Raw genomic sequence first — 16,658 nt, 5'->3', positions numbered from 1 at the left:
TTCACTTCTGAGATATAGATGGCAGCACTGAAAAATCATACACAACACTAGATACGCACTCAGACTGTTAGGTACACACACTTACATTTCCGGCACAACTCACTAGGTAGTAAATTGCCAATGGCGATAGACCTGAGTTGTGCTCGGTTTGAGAAAAAAAGAGGTCTTGATAGATCACATTCTTATCCTGTCAAGCAATTTATTGAAGAGCTTGAAATCATGATAAAAACTAACAAATGCAGAGATGCACTAATAATAGGCGATATAAATATTGGTATTCTAAACAATGCCCCAGGTATTCATTGCGACTATCAGGGCATGTTAGCTTATCATGGTTTTACACCCTTAATCATGAATACAACTAGACCTCTCTCACAAACTTGCATTATTCATATTTTTATTCGAAACTCTAACGAAATTAATGAAATTTCATCATCTATTTACAATACAGAAATAACAGATCATTGACCTATTATTTGTAAATTAAACTTGAGTTATCATTCTTTAACACTCATTTCATAAATATTTCACAACATACAATGGTACAAAATAACTTTCTACAATTCATATATTCCAATGAAAACTATCTTTCTTGCTCCAACAGATATTGGTGAAATTACAAAAATTGTAAGGTCCTTGCGCAATTTGGCTATTTGCTTTGATATTATAACTGCAAAGGCTTTAAAAAAACCTTCCTTCCTTCCTGTACTTTACAACTTCTTGCAGATCTTATAAATAATTGTATCGAAAAAGTGGGAATATCCTGAGTCTCTCAAATTAGCAGTTGTGATCCCTATTTACAAAAATGGAGATTCAAATTGTTTGCATAACTATAGACCTATTTCTATCTTATCTCAACACCTCTAAAAGTTTTGAAACAGTTATTAAATCCAGAATTTACTCTTTTTTATCTACTAATATTTTTTTTTGAAAAAACAAACATGGTTTTTTACCTGTCAGAAATACAGAATTTGCTCTATTCACATTCACTGAATTTTTTTTATAAGAATATAGATCATTCTAAAAAACAGTAGGAGTATTTTTCGATATCAAGAAAGCTTTTGACAGTGTTAATCATAGTACTCCACTTTCGAAATTATATGCTTATGGAGCATTCAGAAAAGAGCATTCAGAGAGTATAAAAGTGGACGTGGTGACCTATCATTGTTTACTGATAAAAGAAGACTGTTGAAGAAAGCGATAAGGGATAGTAAAAAGGAAGTTGAATCTAGGTTGGCAGATAACATTGGCTCTGACCCAAAATCATTTTTTCGATACGTCAATAATGGATGCAAGGGGCCCCCTCTCGATAGGAGGCTCTAAGGTAGAGAGCAATGTAGGCATGTGTAGTGCTTTCAATGACTTTTTCGCGTCGGTTTTTAATGGAGATAATGATATTCGATATACGGGTGTTGCATGGGGTAATAAAATGCTTAACGATATTCAAGTGGAAGACGTGGAGGTCCTAAATCTTCTAAGAAATGTATGTGCAAGCAAAGCACCAGGACCAGATGATATCTATCCCAGGGTTCTCAGGGAAGGTGCTAATGAATTGTTGGGGCCAGTCGCACAGATATACAGGAGTAGTGTTGCTGAGGGCATCGTCCCGAGAGATTGGAAACTGGCTAACGTTGTTCCGATATTTAAGAAGGGTAGTAGAGAAGTGGTGTCTAATTATCGTCCAGTGAGTTTGACGAGCTCCCTCTCGAAAATTTTGGAAATTATCATCAAAAGGCAGTTTGTGAAGTGGATAGACGAGAATAATGTATTGTCGGATAATCAGCATGGGTTCAGGAAGGGGAAGTCATGTGTAACTAACCTCCTTTGCTTCTATGATTACGTGACTAAGGCTTTGGGTAAGAGCAAAAATGTCGACGTTGTTTACCTTGATTTCCAGAAGGCATTCGATCGGGTCCAACATGGCAAACTCTTGAAGCGTTTACACGAGATTGGAATAGGGGGCAACTTGCTGAATTGGATAGAATCGTGGTTAAGAGATAGGTCTCAACGAGTTATGGTGAACGGGGAATTCTCTGGTTGGACAGACGTCACAAGTGGAGTTCCTCAGGGAAGTGTCCTTGGCCCCATACTTTTTTCACTTTTTATCGACAAACTCGATCAGGGTATCGATGGAATTACTAGCAAATTCGCAGATGATGTGAAGCTAATGGGGGTAATCGGTAATGAAAGCGATAGGGAGTTGCTCCAGACCAACTTAAACAAGATTGCAGCATGGGCAAATGAATGGGGCATGACGTTTAGCGTAGATAAGTGCATGGTCGCTCATTTTGGTTCGAACAACCCATGGTTATCTTACGAGTTGAATGGTGTCACTATCCCAGATGCAACTAGAGTCACCGATTTGGGAATTCTCATTGACGAGCGACTTAAGTTTTCTGAACATTGTTCAGCGGTTGTCAAAAAAGCGAATAGAATGCTTGGTCTTATTTTCAAAAAGGTCTCTTCGCGTTCTCCTAAAGTCATTCTTCCGCTTTTTCGAGGCTTAGTTCGTCCTGGACTGGAGTATGCTGTAAGGTTTTGGAGACCATACCTACAGAGGGACATAGACTTGGTTGAAGGGGTGCAGAGAAGAGCTACGCGTGTCCTTATTGGCACACAGGCCTTGAGTTATGAAGAGAGACTTCATTTTTTGAATATGTTTACATTGGATGAACGCAGGAGTCGAGGAGATATGATCGAAGTGTTCAAAATTTTCAATGGGATGGATAGGATGGACCATGAACTTTTAGTACACCGCCAATCAACTGCTTTTACAAGGGGACACCAGTATCGATTGGTGAGGGACAATGCAAGGTTATGGTGTCGCAGGGAATTTTTCTCTAATAGGGTTGTTAATAAATGGAATAGCTTACCCCCGGAGGTAGTAAATTGTAACACAATTGACACGTTTAAAAAGAAATACGATAAACATGTTGGGGTAAATCGAGAAGCTATCCATTCTTAGAATAAGACAACCATAAGTATTCTTTATGGGCATTGTATAATATTTTATCATGTGTATATATTGTTTATAATTTGTGTTAATTGCATTTTTAATGGGGTTGCTGTATTTTTGAAACATATGACATCCATATTTTTATGGGCATCTTTTTATCAGCCACCTCGTTGGGCATTTTGCCTGTTGTGGCGTTGTATTTGTATTTGGAATAGAGGAAACGCATTTAGTATCATCAAATCTTATCTTGATAATAGAACCCAAATGGTAAAATGCAATAGCTTTCTGAGTAATATCATGCAAATAAAAATGGGAGTCCCTCTCATGGGTCCGCTGCTATTCATAATCTTTATTAACGACCTTTGTAACCTCGACAGAGTAGGTAAAATTATCACCTTTGATGATGACACAGTAATACTTTATTCATGAATGGAGTATTTGGCACTCACTGACATTATTAACAATGACCTCATCAAACTCAGAAATTGGTTTCAATGTAATGATCTACAAATAAATGTAACAAAAAGTAAATTTATTAATTTTTCCTTTCAATACATTCCTCAAATCAATCATGATATAACTTTCCATGTCTGTTCATAGTTCACCTCATGCCCGTGTCAATGGCTTGAACAAGTAATATCCATTAAATACCTTGGCATTCATATTGACCAAAATTTGAAATGGAATTCCCATATTAAATACCTTCAAACTCGGCTTTGTTTCATTTTATATAAGCTCTATCATCTGAAACTGTGCATTAATAACCGCTTTCTCATAACATTCTATTATTCAATGTTTCATTCATATTTAATGTATGGTCTCAGTCTGGGAAGGAGATTATCTTATTATATTAAGCCTATTATTTCTCTCCAAAAATCAGATGCATCACTAATGATTATGTTACCCCTCTACTTGATCAATTTCATCGATTAAAAATTCTCTCAGTGCGTTACCTCTATTTTTCTAAATCCTTATTAATAATAAAAAAGCACCTACTCAATTAATATCTTAATATATCTTAACATATCCCATACTTCTGCTTGTATAAATGTCATCTATTCACTGCCATTAGTTCATAAAAATATTCTTAAAAAGCACTTCAGCTTTCTGATTCCGAAATCCTATAATAATCTATCCAGAGAAATCACTGCCACTACTGCATTTACTCCCTTTAAAAAAATCCTAAAACTTTATCTGCTCAAACTCACTAACATTGAGTCCCATTTCTGATTTCATCCTCTAACATTATGCTTAATTAAATCGTATCTTTAAATCACCTTCCATAATGCTGTACAAATTCATGTGTTGGCTCCATATTTATTTATCATGTATATCATTAACATGTTGTTTTTTTTGGGGTTTTTTTTTTTTGTATATTTGGGGGTCAATTAAGAATTCATGTTGATATTATTTGTATGTGGTTTTCATAGCACCTCCACCGTTGCATGAGAATATCCTTTATAATTTATACCACAATTTTTAATATATTTTATTTATTTTCTGTTAATTATACTATTTTATTTGTACCTATTTTTCTTTTTGTATTTTTTCCCCACCATATATCTGAAAATAATATCATTACTGTATTTTATAAACCTATTAATTGTAACAACCAGCTTGAGACATTCGTCTTCTTGGTTACCAATAATATCATATAATATGTACTCACACAAATTGTGTGTGTAAAATAAATTTGAAATTGAAATTCTGGTTATCTTAAGGGTGGAGTGCAGGCCCTCTATGTCCCCTCCTACATATGCCTCTGGTTAAGAACAAACAAAACATGATTACACTATGATAAGCACTATGATTATGCTATGTTTTTTCTAGCTGCCTTCTATACTAACATAAGGTGAAATTGATTATCAAACAACCATCAATTATTTTTAGTTTAATTATATCAAATTTATAACATTGATCATTAATTGATATTTTTCTCATTTTTGCAGGGCTTAGATAATGTTATCAGCAGTGGAAAGTCATCAAACGGCTCAGAAAAACTGTCGATTCCAACCCCTAGGATGGATACATATTGCCTTTCCTTAGCGAATTTAGAAGGTTTAAAATTTTTTTTTCTCCTATTGAAATAATTAATCTGTATCGCAGCAACAAATAAAGTGGTACTCCAGCGTTTAGGTACTTCATTGCGAATATTTCTGATTTCATGCTATGAAATCACTAACAAATTCATACACATGTGTAGCAAATGAGTATTCAAATGATGAGAATTTCATTTATTGTTATTTATGATTGCAGACAGTCAAGATGTTGAATTGGATGCTATACTGGGAGAGTTGTGTGCCTTAGAAAGTCAATTCGAACAAGAAGTAATGCATAAAGGACATGCACGAAGTGTGAGCACTGTGATTCAGAGCAACATCACTGGAGAGAGTCTACGACTGTCTTTGGGTACTCCCGTAAGTCAGAGCGGTGCAGAGCCCCAGTCATCGTCTCTCGGACCAAAGCGTTTTTTCACACACAGACGATCTAACTCTGGAGGCACGAAAGCAAAACTGGAAATTAGTGGAGACATGGAAAGTGATGAACACTTGCGACCTCAGAAAATGGAGTTTTGTGTCCGAACTGAAAGCCCAGACAATGATTCGGCTTTTTCTGATAGTGTATCAATGCTATCATCTGAATCATCTGCATCCTCGGGTGGAAGAACTGACACTGGGATATCTAGTCAAGGCTCATCTAAAACTAATAGCATAGTGTTAGTGCCATCTCCTACTCAGGTAACTAGTACAGTTTATTCATACTTTTTTTTTAAGAGAAAATGTTTTTAAGAATTTTAAGAGAGAAATATATATATTATGTATTTAAGTAATTTGTGATAAAAAGCATATCGTTCATTTTCCTCTTCTAGATCATTATAAGTATTTGAAACATTATTCTGTGGGGAAAAAATTAAAGTGAAATAAACAATTTCATACCCTCAAAGACGAAAAAGTAAAAAATTTTATTTATTCATACGATCAAATGCAAAACATTTTAGGGGTTAAGCTAGCCTTGAAAGTACTAAAAATGAGTGATCATAAGTATTTAACCAAATATGTGCATGATGAAGGGTAAATATAAAGTTAATACAGTTGGAGTTTGTTATAATGACCCCATCCATTCACAGGAAATGGGTGTCATATTCGGATGTTAGGTATATTGAAAGTTCTAAAGAAAATTCCATGTTTGTACGGAATAAAAAATTATATTATTCATTTTGCTAAAATGTAAGCAATTGTAATGAAAATGCATCAGGTTAGAAAGCAATAAAACTGTAGTAAACAAATATTTTCTGGATATTATGCTGAGGTGAACTCAGAGAGAAAAGTCATCTGGGGATAACCAATCTGTAATAACTAATTGCATGCATGCATATATATATATATATATATATATATATATATATATATATATATATATATATATGCATGCATGCATATATATATATATATATATATATATAATAATTCTCTAGTATCAAAGGTCAAGGTCAAACACAACATTGGCAAATGAAAGGCATAGATTTTGTACATTTCTTTGCAAAATAGGGGTGAAGGAATCGGTTCAGATGCTGCATTAGATTGAATGATCTTTCTAGGTAGTTATATTGGATAGATAGGGAAAAATGTGGAACTTGTATTGTACCAGTTGTTATAACAAAACAGTCGCAATAACGTATGGTCATTATAACGAGAGTTGACTGTGAATGGCGTTTAGATTGGAGTGGAAAAACCAGCATTTTTTTCTATGAAAATGTGACCTGCAAACCTTTCCATTCCTGAAGATTTCATTATTGATGAATAAAATTTGCAATGTATATAAAATTTACACTGGGTTACGCAATGGCATATTTTCTCCAAGGCATGAAATTAAAATCTGCCAATTATTAGCAGGAAAATACAGTACAGTGGGTCTCGCTTATAATATTCCATTTAGAACATTTCTCCACTTCACTTGACTCATTTTCATGGTTCCAACTCTTAATATTATTCAAGATTTCCTGTTTAAAGCATTTTCCAACTTACAACAGAGTTTTTCTTGATGGTTTTTTTGGGAAAAACGTTATAAATGTGATCCACTGTATATGAATTTATCATTTATTAGTATGTACACTATTAATTGGTTCTGAAAAATAATCACGAAGGATGAAATCATGTAAAGTGAGTTGAATTTAACATGGGTAAGATAGGAATGGGAGGTTTCCTTACAAGAATTAAAAAATATATAGTTCCAGCTATAAAATAAGTTTTTGTGTATGAAATGTGGTTATTTGAATTTATAGGTAAATCTTACAAATTTATGCCATGCAAATAAATTTTTTAACTTTTTGTTGTTAATTGATGGGCTGGTTCAGGTTAGTGTGAATCTCCTGAAGAGTTTGGTATGGCAACTGATAACTGAATAATGAAATAGCCAAGATTCAGATGAAAAAGCATCATTTTTCGTTCATACAAAACTGTTGTAGAAAATCAGAGAATCCTGAATGTCCTTCGTTAATATGACAATCTTTCCAATCATTTCCCTAAAAATTCTGATTGCATTGTCAATCTGTTGTTACCAAGAGATGTTCATTGGGGAACTCTGATGAAGTGGATTTAGAAGTTTTACCCACGTTTGTTTCATACTGTAGATTATCAAATTCAACTGATTTTGTCATTACAACATAATCAATCATGCTGAATCTTTAATTTGTATGCCAATTTTCAGAAGTAAAATCAAACTTCGTGCTAAATTCCATAGGTTGCAATTTCTTTTCAAAATCATGTTATAAGGAAAACACGTAAAGAAAGGAATACCCGTAAAATTGTTAATCCCTATCAAAAGTTTTTTCTTTTTAGAACATTATTTTTTTATCTTTTTTTCTATTTTGATTGTGAGAAAATTGGTATTTTCAAATATTATTGTAATAAGCTCTAGTTGCTTTACAGCTGCTGGATAATATTTCTAAACGCCTGCAGGCCTTGCAAGTAGAAGTAGAGAAAGAGAATTCCCCACCTGTAAGCTTTTTTAAATATATCTTATTTACATTGTATGTGTGACCAATGTGGTACTTGCAATTTCTTGTCAAGAGATGCAATGCATTATAATTATTATTGTTCCACCTGATTCATGATTTTGTGGGAAATGGGCTGAAATAACTTTCATTGTATAAGCATGCTGAAACATTCTGTCATCTACTCTGTCTTTGGTGGTGGGTGTATTTCTCTTCGCTGGCACCTTTCTTTTTTTTTTTTACTCGTATCATTTAGGCTGAACAGGCTGCTCGAATAAAAGCTGAAAAGATAAGGATAGCATTGGAGAAAATCAAAGAAGCTAGTGTCAAGAAGGTAGTTTTTTTTAACGCCCCTTATTGTGTATGTGACATTGTATGCTTACACCTCCCTGCATGGAATTCCTTTTAACAACTTCGATTTCACTTCTCACTTCCTTGTATTAAATGGTTTAATTTATTTTCAAAAGAAAAATTCAGTGCTATCAGCAGTTATTCTTGAATTTTAAGCTTTCTTTTAGGCATGATTCGACTGTCAAGGTTTTTTTTATATGCAGACTGTCATGTGTGTGTGGTTTTTTAGTCATTTTCTGTTTATGTATCTTTGATACACTTAAGAAGTTTAATTTTTCAAAGAATAGTGTCTGATGATTATAATAATAAGGATTGGAATTATATAGCAATTATAATAATCGAAGAAAATTCAGTCTGTAGAATATTCCAGCATATTTTATGGCATGCTGGAAAGCCCCAGATTTTCTAGAAAAGTAATTTCAATGTCGGGAAAAGTCATAAAATTTTTTTAAAACTTGGCTCTCTTCAGTCTGAGGTAATTTTTTTTTTCATCTTTTTAATAATCAATAATAACAATAATCTCTTTAATTAGTCATTTAAAATTCAGCACTTTTGCATGTAGCATATCTTCGCAAAATAATATGACTGTGCGAGGGGTTCCTTGAAATAACATTCACAAAAGAAGGCAATAATGGATTTCCATTATTGGTATATTAGTATCATGTCCAAGTACTCAAGTGTTCAAGATTTATCAAAGCAAGAAAAATGCAAGATCAATTAGAAAAATGCTTTTAAATGACAGTAAAAGCATTTTACTTGACAAATTAGTTGTAGCAAGTGCTGATCAAAAATTTAAAATTTCCGGCATGCCAGATTATATGAGTAAGTTTTTAACATGCAAAATTTAGTTTGTTCAAATTTTTATATCTTTTAGTTCTTGAACAACAATTAGGTGTGATGTATACTATTGTTTCATAGCAACTAGTTAGCCATTCCAAGCATTAAAAAAAAAGCCTGGCTAATGCCAAGGCACTTGCAAAACCACTTCTTTAAAGTATCTTGCGCTACATAGCAATCTCAAAAAGTCTGTTTCAAGGTTTCACAATCTGCAACTGTAATATTTTAGCTAATACAGCAAAACTTATCTTCAACGGAATTGCAGGGGGACCGTGATCTTTTCCCGGTTGAACACAGGTTTCCACTTGATAGAGGTTCAATTGATATAATGTGTAAAATTGCGCAACGATCTTGTATGTAAAAATAAATTTAAATAAAATAAAAACAAATTAATTGTAAATAAAGAGTGAGTAATTTAAATATAGATAAAATAATGTACATTATTTACTTTATAATTACTAAATACTTCTCAATTTTCAATGTATCTCTGTATACCCCACACTGTTCATCTCAATTGACGACATTTATGTTCATTCAACTTTCTCTACAATTTTCAATGAGGGAGTCAATATTTGTCATGTCAGTTAAATTTGTACATTGACATTTATGTTCATGTATTCCTCAATGCCAGAGCTGTAACTATGATTTTTGTGAGTGGGAGGGGGGGGGGGCAATGATTTTGCTTCCCCGATCACTGTAAAATTTATTGATTTTAAAACAGTGTTTTTGTTTCCACCCCATAAATTTTGCCACCAGGGCAATTTATTTATTTATTTAAAAATAAAACTACAGGCTAAAGCCCAGTTATAGTTTGCAGACATGAACACAGGATAAAAATAAAAATAAGGTAAAAATTTAAAAATAGACATCGTTATATTATCAACGTATCTCAGAAATCTGTACAATTGAGAATTTTTCAATACATTTGAACAATATGAAGAAACATAAAAAAGACTGGCTTCTAAGGTTAAGAATATCAGGTGCATCGATATCAAAGTAAAGAATTTTTACAAAAAATCTGGTAAGGATCCTAAGATGACAAGTTTCAAGTGAATCATAACTGAATGATGAGCAAAGTATTTTGTTTTTTTGTTTGATAAGTAATGATTATATGACTGATGTTTCTTAAAATACATATAGCGTATAAAAACCTGTTTTGAACATGTTCAGTTTGAACTACATTAAATAAGCAATGTGGATTCCAAATTATGCTACAGTATTTCAAAACAGATCGAACATAGGAATTGGAAAGTAACAAGATAGTTTCAACATTGTGAAAAAGCTTACTATTACGAATTGTAAAACCAAGATTTCTGGATGCTTTAAACACAATATAATTAATATGTTGGTTAAAGGAAAAAGAACTGTAAAATATTATACCTAAATCCTTCACACAATCAACAATTTGAAGTAATTGACCATCAATACTGTAATCGTATTTAAGTGCAGAATGCCCCCTACTATAGGTTATAAATTTACACTTATCGATGTTTAAGTACAACTTATTATTTACACACCATAAATTAAATTTGTTAATAGATTCTTGTAATTAAGCAGCATCATCACCATTATTAATAACATAAATTTTTTACGTCATCAGCGAACATTAAGCATTTAGTATCAATACAATCAGGTAAATCATTTATAAATAAAATAAAAAGCAAGGGATCCAAAATCGACCCCTGGGGAACACCAGAATAATATGCATAACTAGAAGATTTACAACTATTTAAAATTACTCTGAGATCTCCCAGTAAGGTATGGCTCAATCCACTTAAGCAGATGCCCAGAAAAGCCCCAAACCTTGATCTGAAGAATAATATGATTGATTGAATCAAAAGCCTTGGGGAAATGAGTGTAAACAACATTAATTTGCTGCATATTATCTATAGTTTATGCTATAACTTGAAAAGGTTTAGCTATATTAGTTAATAAAGATCTCTTGTCAATAAAACCATGCTGACAACTAGAAAACCATGAACAAACGTGGCCATAAATTCTTTCATCTTTCATGTACGAGAAGTCAAATACCTTACGAATAGAATTAATTTAAAACATAGTTTCCCAACCTTTTCATCCCATTTTCCCCCAACGCAATCTAACCCATAGGATCCTATGTTATACCCGTAGCTTCTACCACACCCCTGGAACTTCCCATTGCCCCGAGGGGGCATTAACACCCACGTTGGGAATCACTGATTTAAAACATCAGATTTATCACCACTTTTGAAGACGGGCAACACTGAGCAAGTCTTCCAAATTGTAGGAAAGACACCTGAACTAATAGAGATATTAAAAATGATAGAGTGAGAGACACCTAAATATAGCCTCAACTATGTATGCGAGAATACAATCATCGCCTTTATCACTTTTGACTTTTGAGTTTTTTTATATCAGACAAAACATCAAGTTCAGTAATGGAACCAAAAAACAACTATTAAAAAATATTATTGTTTACAGTTTTAGAAATCAACTGCTTCCCTACATATGAATTTTTAAAACCATAGCATCAAGTTCGAAAGCAGTTTTTGCTGATCTAAGGGTGGATGAAATAGAACTCGCATTAGGAAGCAGGGATTGCATAAAAAATTTTGGTAGAACACTTTAACGTTTTGTATGATCTATTACTCATGAAACACAGTTCAAATGTTTGTGTGAAATTTTCTGTTAAGAGTGTACAATTTTCTTTTCCGCATTTCCTTTGGACAGGTTTCGTTTAATCCAGACTTTTTAATGTGTATTTTGTCATTGAAATCATGAGGCCAAGATTTTTTTTTCCGTTAAAGACAGGTTTTTACTGTATTTTTCACCAAATCACTAAACCATTTTCTGTCAAAAAGTTAATATTTTAGCTCTCATATCTATAAATTTATATTTTTATAAGTGCACGTGTGCCTTTTCATTTATGTTTGAGATTTGAAATCACATAATAAATACCATATGATAAATCCTATTGAGAAGAGTGATTGTTATCAAGTTTTATCAACTTGTTGATTTCTTGGTTGTAGATCTTCATTAAGGCGTTCACAGCAGATAACAGTGCAAAAAGTCTTTTGGTCGATGAAAGAATGACTGTGGGACAAGTTTGTCGTCAGTTGGCTGACAAAAACCATGTTCCAATGGATCCTAGATGGACTCTTGTAGAACATATTCCAGAGCTATTCATGGGTGAGTGTTTTAGAATTCTTCAACATCCTCTTCCCAATTCTGTAAAATAGAGCTTTCGATTCAAAAACTATTTCATCCTATACGTCCAAAACTTTTTCCTTTACCATTTACATTATTTATGAAATATGTCAATCTTTTTTCCCCTCTTTTCTCTTCAAAATTTTCCCAACATCCTTGACATGTTTTTCTTTGACTCTTTGACATGTGGTATGCAATATAGTAAAGTAGCTAAAGCAACATAAATATAATGGCAATGTAAAATTTAGAATAAAAAAGTCATATTTCCACAAACATTATAGGATATTTTATTAATTAACATAAAAGCATATCTATCTATAGGAAGTCTATGCCATATGGTTTCTGTGCACGGATATTACTTGATATGTAGCTATTGTAATTGTATCGGTTTATGGCCCAATACTTCACATCCGTATTGTTAAGACCTATAGATAATAGAGCGATTTTATTTTTTAGAGGGTCTCTAAATACATTGTAATCTTCTGTTAGCAATGGCAGTCGATACTGGTTTATGTTTATCACAAAGAAGTGCGATTGGCGGAAAACATTCCAGAAGATTCCTCCCTCCAGACAGTGGTGCCATTTTTCAGGAACCATGTAGAACTCACTAGAAATTTCTCCAAATCTATATAAGGGACCACAACGAAGATTGGGGGAGAGAGAGACTCTATAAAAAGTCAGTTGTGGTTGAACTTTGCAAGAAAGTTGTTTGCTCTCTGCTTAGCTTGTAAATTGCTGTTCTGTAAATAAATCTGTGTTTGTCCATCGAACCGCTTCTTGTTTTGCAATCTAGAAGTCTTATGGAAATTGTCTGGAACAATTTGGTGTCAGAAGTGGGATAATTCAAGACTTTCATGAAAACGAGAAGAATGGACCGGAATGAAATGCGAGAACAGCTGAATCAACTGATATCTATGATGGGCCAGATGAAATCAGTCATCGAAGAGAAGATTCGGTCAATGAGCTCAGCTACTGTCAGACTATGTCACCATCTCCATTGCTGCCATCAAAGACAATGTCACCAACTCCATTGTCGCTGTCAATCTCTCCGTCACTGATGTAAAAGATGTCACTGCCATGAAGATTGACATAAACACTGGCGGTAGCTGCAGTGAAAGAACTCTCCCAAGAAATGAAAGCGCTCGATGAGAAGCTCTCTCTCAAAGAGGATACAAGAGCTGGAAAAGAGATTTCAAAAGCCTACATTTCCCGCGGATGCTCAATAGGTCCTACCAGCCATAGCTGACTTCAATCAGCTGAACATCAAGCCCTCAACATACAAAGGGGGTACATTATGGTCGATCTTGATAACCCAGTTCGAAATGATCACCTCAGCGAATGGATGGGACTGTATACTCAAGGCCTTTCACATAGCCACAGCACTCTGAAGCAAAGCTGCCGAGGTTCTACACAGATGCTCACAGCAGAGGACTGATCTAGCTATGCAGCCCTGACAAATGAGATCGAACTGAGGTTCAGCAAAAATTACCTCAAGGACTTCCACCAGCTGCAACTGAAGACCAGAAGGCGGCAGAAAGCAGGAGAGACATTACAAAAACTGGCCATGGATATCGAGAGACTCACAGTTGGCGTATCCCGACTGCCCACCAGATGTCAGGGATGGACTGATCCTGCAGTGCTTCATTGACTCCTTCAAGGACTCAGACATCCAGCAGGCATTGCATCTGGGTGAATACAAGAATGTGAGAAGTGCTCTTGTGTACGCAATGAAATTCAAAGCAGCCTAGCAAGCTTCGTCGAACCGCTTCTTGTTTTGCAATCTCAAAGTCTTGTGGAAATTGTCTAGAACAATAGTAATGATTTAATTTTTAATCAAGGTGTAGTTTGCACAAATCTTGTTTTTCTTTTATGTAACCTGCATAGCAATTAGATGTACTTGTTCACCATAATAGTTGTGTTTTTAAACTGCATATCAGTCATCCTTAATATAATTGATTGAAGTTTTTTCCCTTGTATTTTTTTTCTTCTGTTTAGAGCGTTTTTATGAAGACCATGAGTATGTTGTTGAAAACTTGCTACTTTGGGCTCGTGACTCTCCAAATAAATTGCAGTTTTTGGAGAAAGATGAAAAATATGATTTGTTCATCAATCCTGAAGTAAACAGTTTATATATATTAAATATTGATTAAATTTGCTTGCTTTCATTAATTTTTTTTCTGCTATAAATAAAGCACAGAATCTCATGTTTGAATAAATTCATAAGTTTAAACTTTTTAAACTCATAAATGTGATTTGCAGTAAACTTTCAATGAGCAAATGTTGACTCATAAACTATACATTTATACAAATACAAATACAAATACAACGCCACAACAGGCAAAATGCCCAACGAGGTGGCTGATAAAAAGATGCCCATAAAAATATGGTTGTCATATGTTTCAAAAATACAGCAACCCAATTAAAAATGCAATTAACACAAATTACAAACAATATATACACATGATAAAATATTATACAATGCCCATAAAGAATACTTATGGTTGTCTTATTCTAAGAATGGATAGCTTCTCGATTTACCCCAACATGTTTATCGTATTTCTTTTTAAACGTGTCAATTGTGTTACAATTTACTACCTCCGGGGGTAAGCTATTCCATTTATTAACAACCCTATTGGAGAAAAATTCCCTGCGACACCATGACCTTGCATTGTCCCTCACCAATCGATACTGGTGTCCCCTTGTAAAAGCAGTCGATTGGCGGTGTACTAAAAGTTCATGGTCCATCCTATCCATCCCATTGAAAATTTTGAACACTTCGACCATATCTCCTCGACACCTGCGTTCATCCAATGTAAACATATTCAAAAAATGAAGTCTTTCTTCATAACTCAAGCCCTGTGTGCCAATAAGGACACGCGTAGCTCTTCTCTGCACCCCTTCAACCAAGTCTATGTCCCTCTGTAGGTATGGTCTCCAAAACCTTACAGCATACTCCAGTCCAGGACGAACTAAGCCTCGAAAAAGCGGAAGAATGACTTTAGGAGAACGCGAAGAGACCTTTTTGAAAATGAGACCAAGCATTCTATTCGATTTTTTGACAACCGCTGAACAATGTTCACAAAACTTAAGTCGCTCGTCAATGAGAATTCCCAAATCGGTGACTCTAGTTGCATCCGGGATAGTGACACCATTCAACTCGTAAGAGAACCGTGGGTTGTTCGAACCAAAATGAGCGACCATGCACTTATCTACGCTAAACGTCATGCTCCATTCATTTGCCCATGCTGCAATCTTGTTTAAGTTGGTCTGGAGCAACTCCCTATCGCTTTCATTTCCGATTACCCCCATTAGCTTCACATCATCTGCGAATTTGCTAGTAATTCCATCGATACCCTGATCGAGTTTGTCGATAAAAAGTGAAAAAAGTATGGGGCCAAGGACACTTCCCTGAGGAACTCCACTTGTGACGTCTGTCCAACCAGAGAATTCCCCGTTCACCATAACTCGTTGCGACCTATCTCTTAACCACGATTCTATCCAATTCAGCAAGTTGCCCCCTATTCCAATCTCGTGTAAACGCTTCAAGAGTTTGCCATGTTGGACCCGATCGAATGCCTTCTGGAAATCAAGGTAAACAACGTCGACATTTTTGCTCTTACCCAAAGCCTTAGTCACGTAATCATAGAAGCAAAGGAGGTTAGTTACACATGACTTCCCCTTCCTGAACCCATGCTGATTATCCGACAATACATTATTCTCGTCTATCCACTTCACAAACTGCCTTTTGATGATAATTTCCAAAATTTTCGAGAGGGAGCTCGTCAAACTCACTGGACGATAATTAGACACCACTTCTCTACTACCCTTCTTAAATATCGGAACAACGTTAGCCAGTTTCCAATCTCTCGGGACGATGCCCTCAGCAACACTACTCCTGTATATCTGTGCGACTGGCCCCAACAATTCATTAGCACCTTCCCTGAGAACCCTGGGATAGATATCATCTGGTCCTGGTGCTTTGCTTGCACATACATTTCTTAGAAGATTTAGGACCTCCACGTCTTCCACTTGAATATCGTTAAGCATTTTATTACCCCATGCAACACCCGTATATCGAATATCATTATGTCCATTAAAAACCGACGCGAAAAAGTCATTGAAAGCACTACACATGCCTACATTGCTCTCTACCTTAGAGCCTCCTATCGAGAGGGGGCCAACTGTCCCCTTACATCCATTATTGACGTATCGAAAAAATGATTTTGGGTCAGAGCCAATGTTATCTGCCAACCTAGATTCAACTTCCTTTTTACTATCCCTTATCGCTTTCTTCAACAGTCTTCTTTTATCAGTAAACAATGATAGGTCACCTCG

General features: G+C 34.7%; 1 protein-coding gene across 1 annotated transcript in view; it reads left to right on the top strand.

The window, feature by feature from the left end:
* LOC149088307 (uncharacterized) overlaps window positions 1-16,658 on the top strand; it is an 85,899-nt gene that overhangs the window by 51,050 nt on the left and 18,191 nt on the right. The window contains exons 3-8 of the mRNA XM_089246730.1: window positions 4,906-5,014; window positions 5,213-5,694; window positions 7,885-7,953; window positions 8,206-8,283; window positions 12,146-12,305; window positions 14,319-14,440. Coding sequence (XP_089102856.1) covers window positions 4,906-5,014; window positions 5,213-5,694; window positions 7,885-7,953; window positions 8,206-8,283; window positions 12,146-12,305; window positions 14,319-14,440 — 1,020 coding nt within the window. The remainder of the gene's footprint in view (window positions 1-4,905; window positions 5,015-5,212; window positions 5,695-7,884; window positions 7,954-8,205; window positions 8,284-12,145; window positions 12,306-14,318; window positions 14,441-16,658) is intronic.

The sequence above is a fragment of the Pholcus phalangioides genome, unplaced genomic scaffold, assembly GCF_987345545.1.
Source record: "Pholcus phalangioides strain wild (caught in Gottingen) unplaced genomic scaffold, Ppha-v1.0 ptg000003l_1, whole genome shotgun sequence".
In the NCBI taxonomy this organism is placed as follows: Eukaryota; Metazoa; Arthropoda; class Arachnida; order Araneae; family Pholcidae; genus Pholcus; species Pholcus phalangioides.
This window is presented reverse-complemented; position numbering and strand designations above follow the sequence as displayed.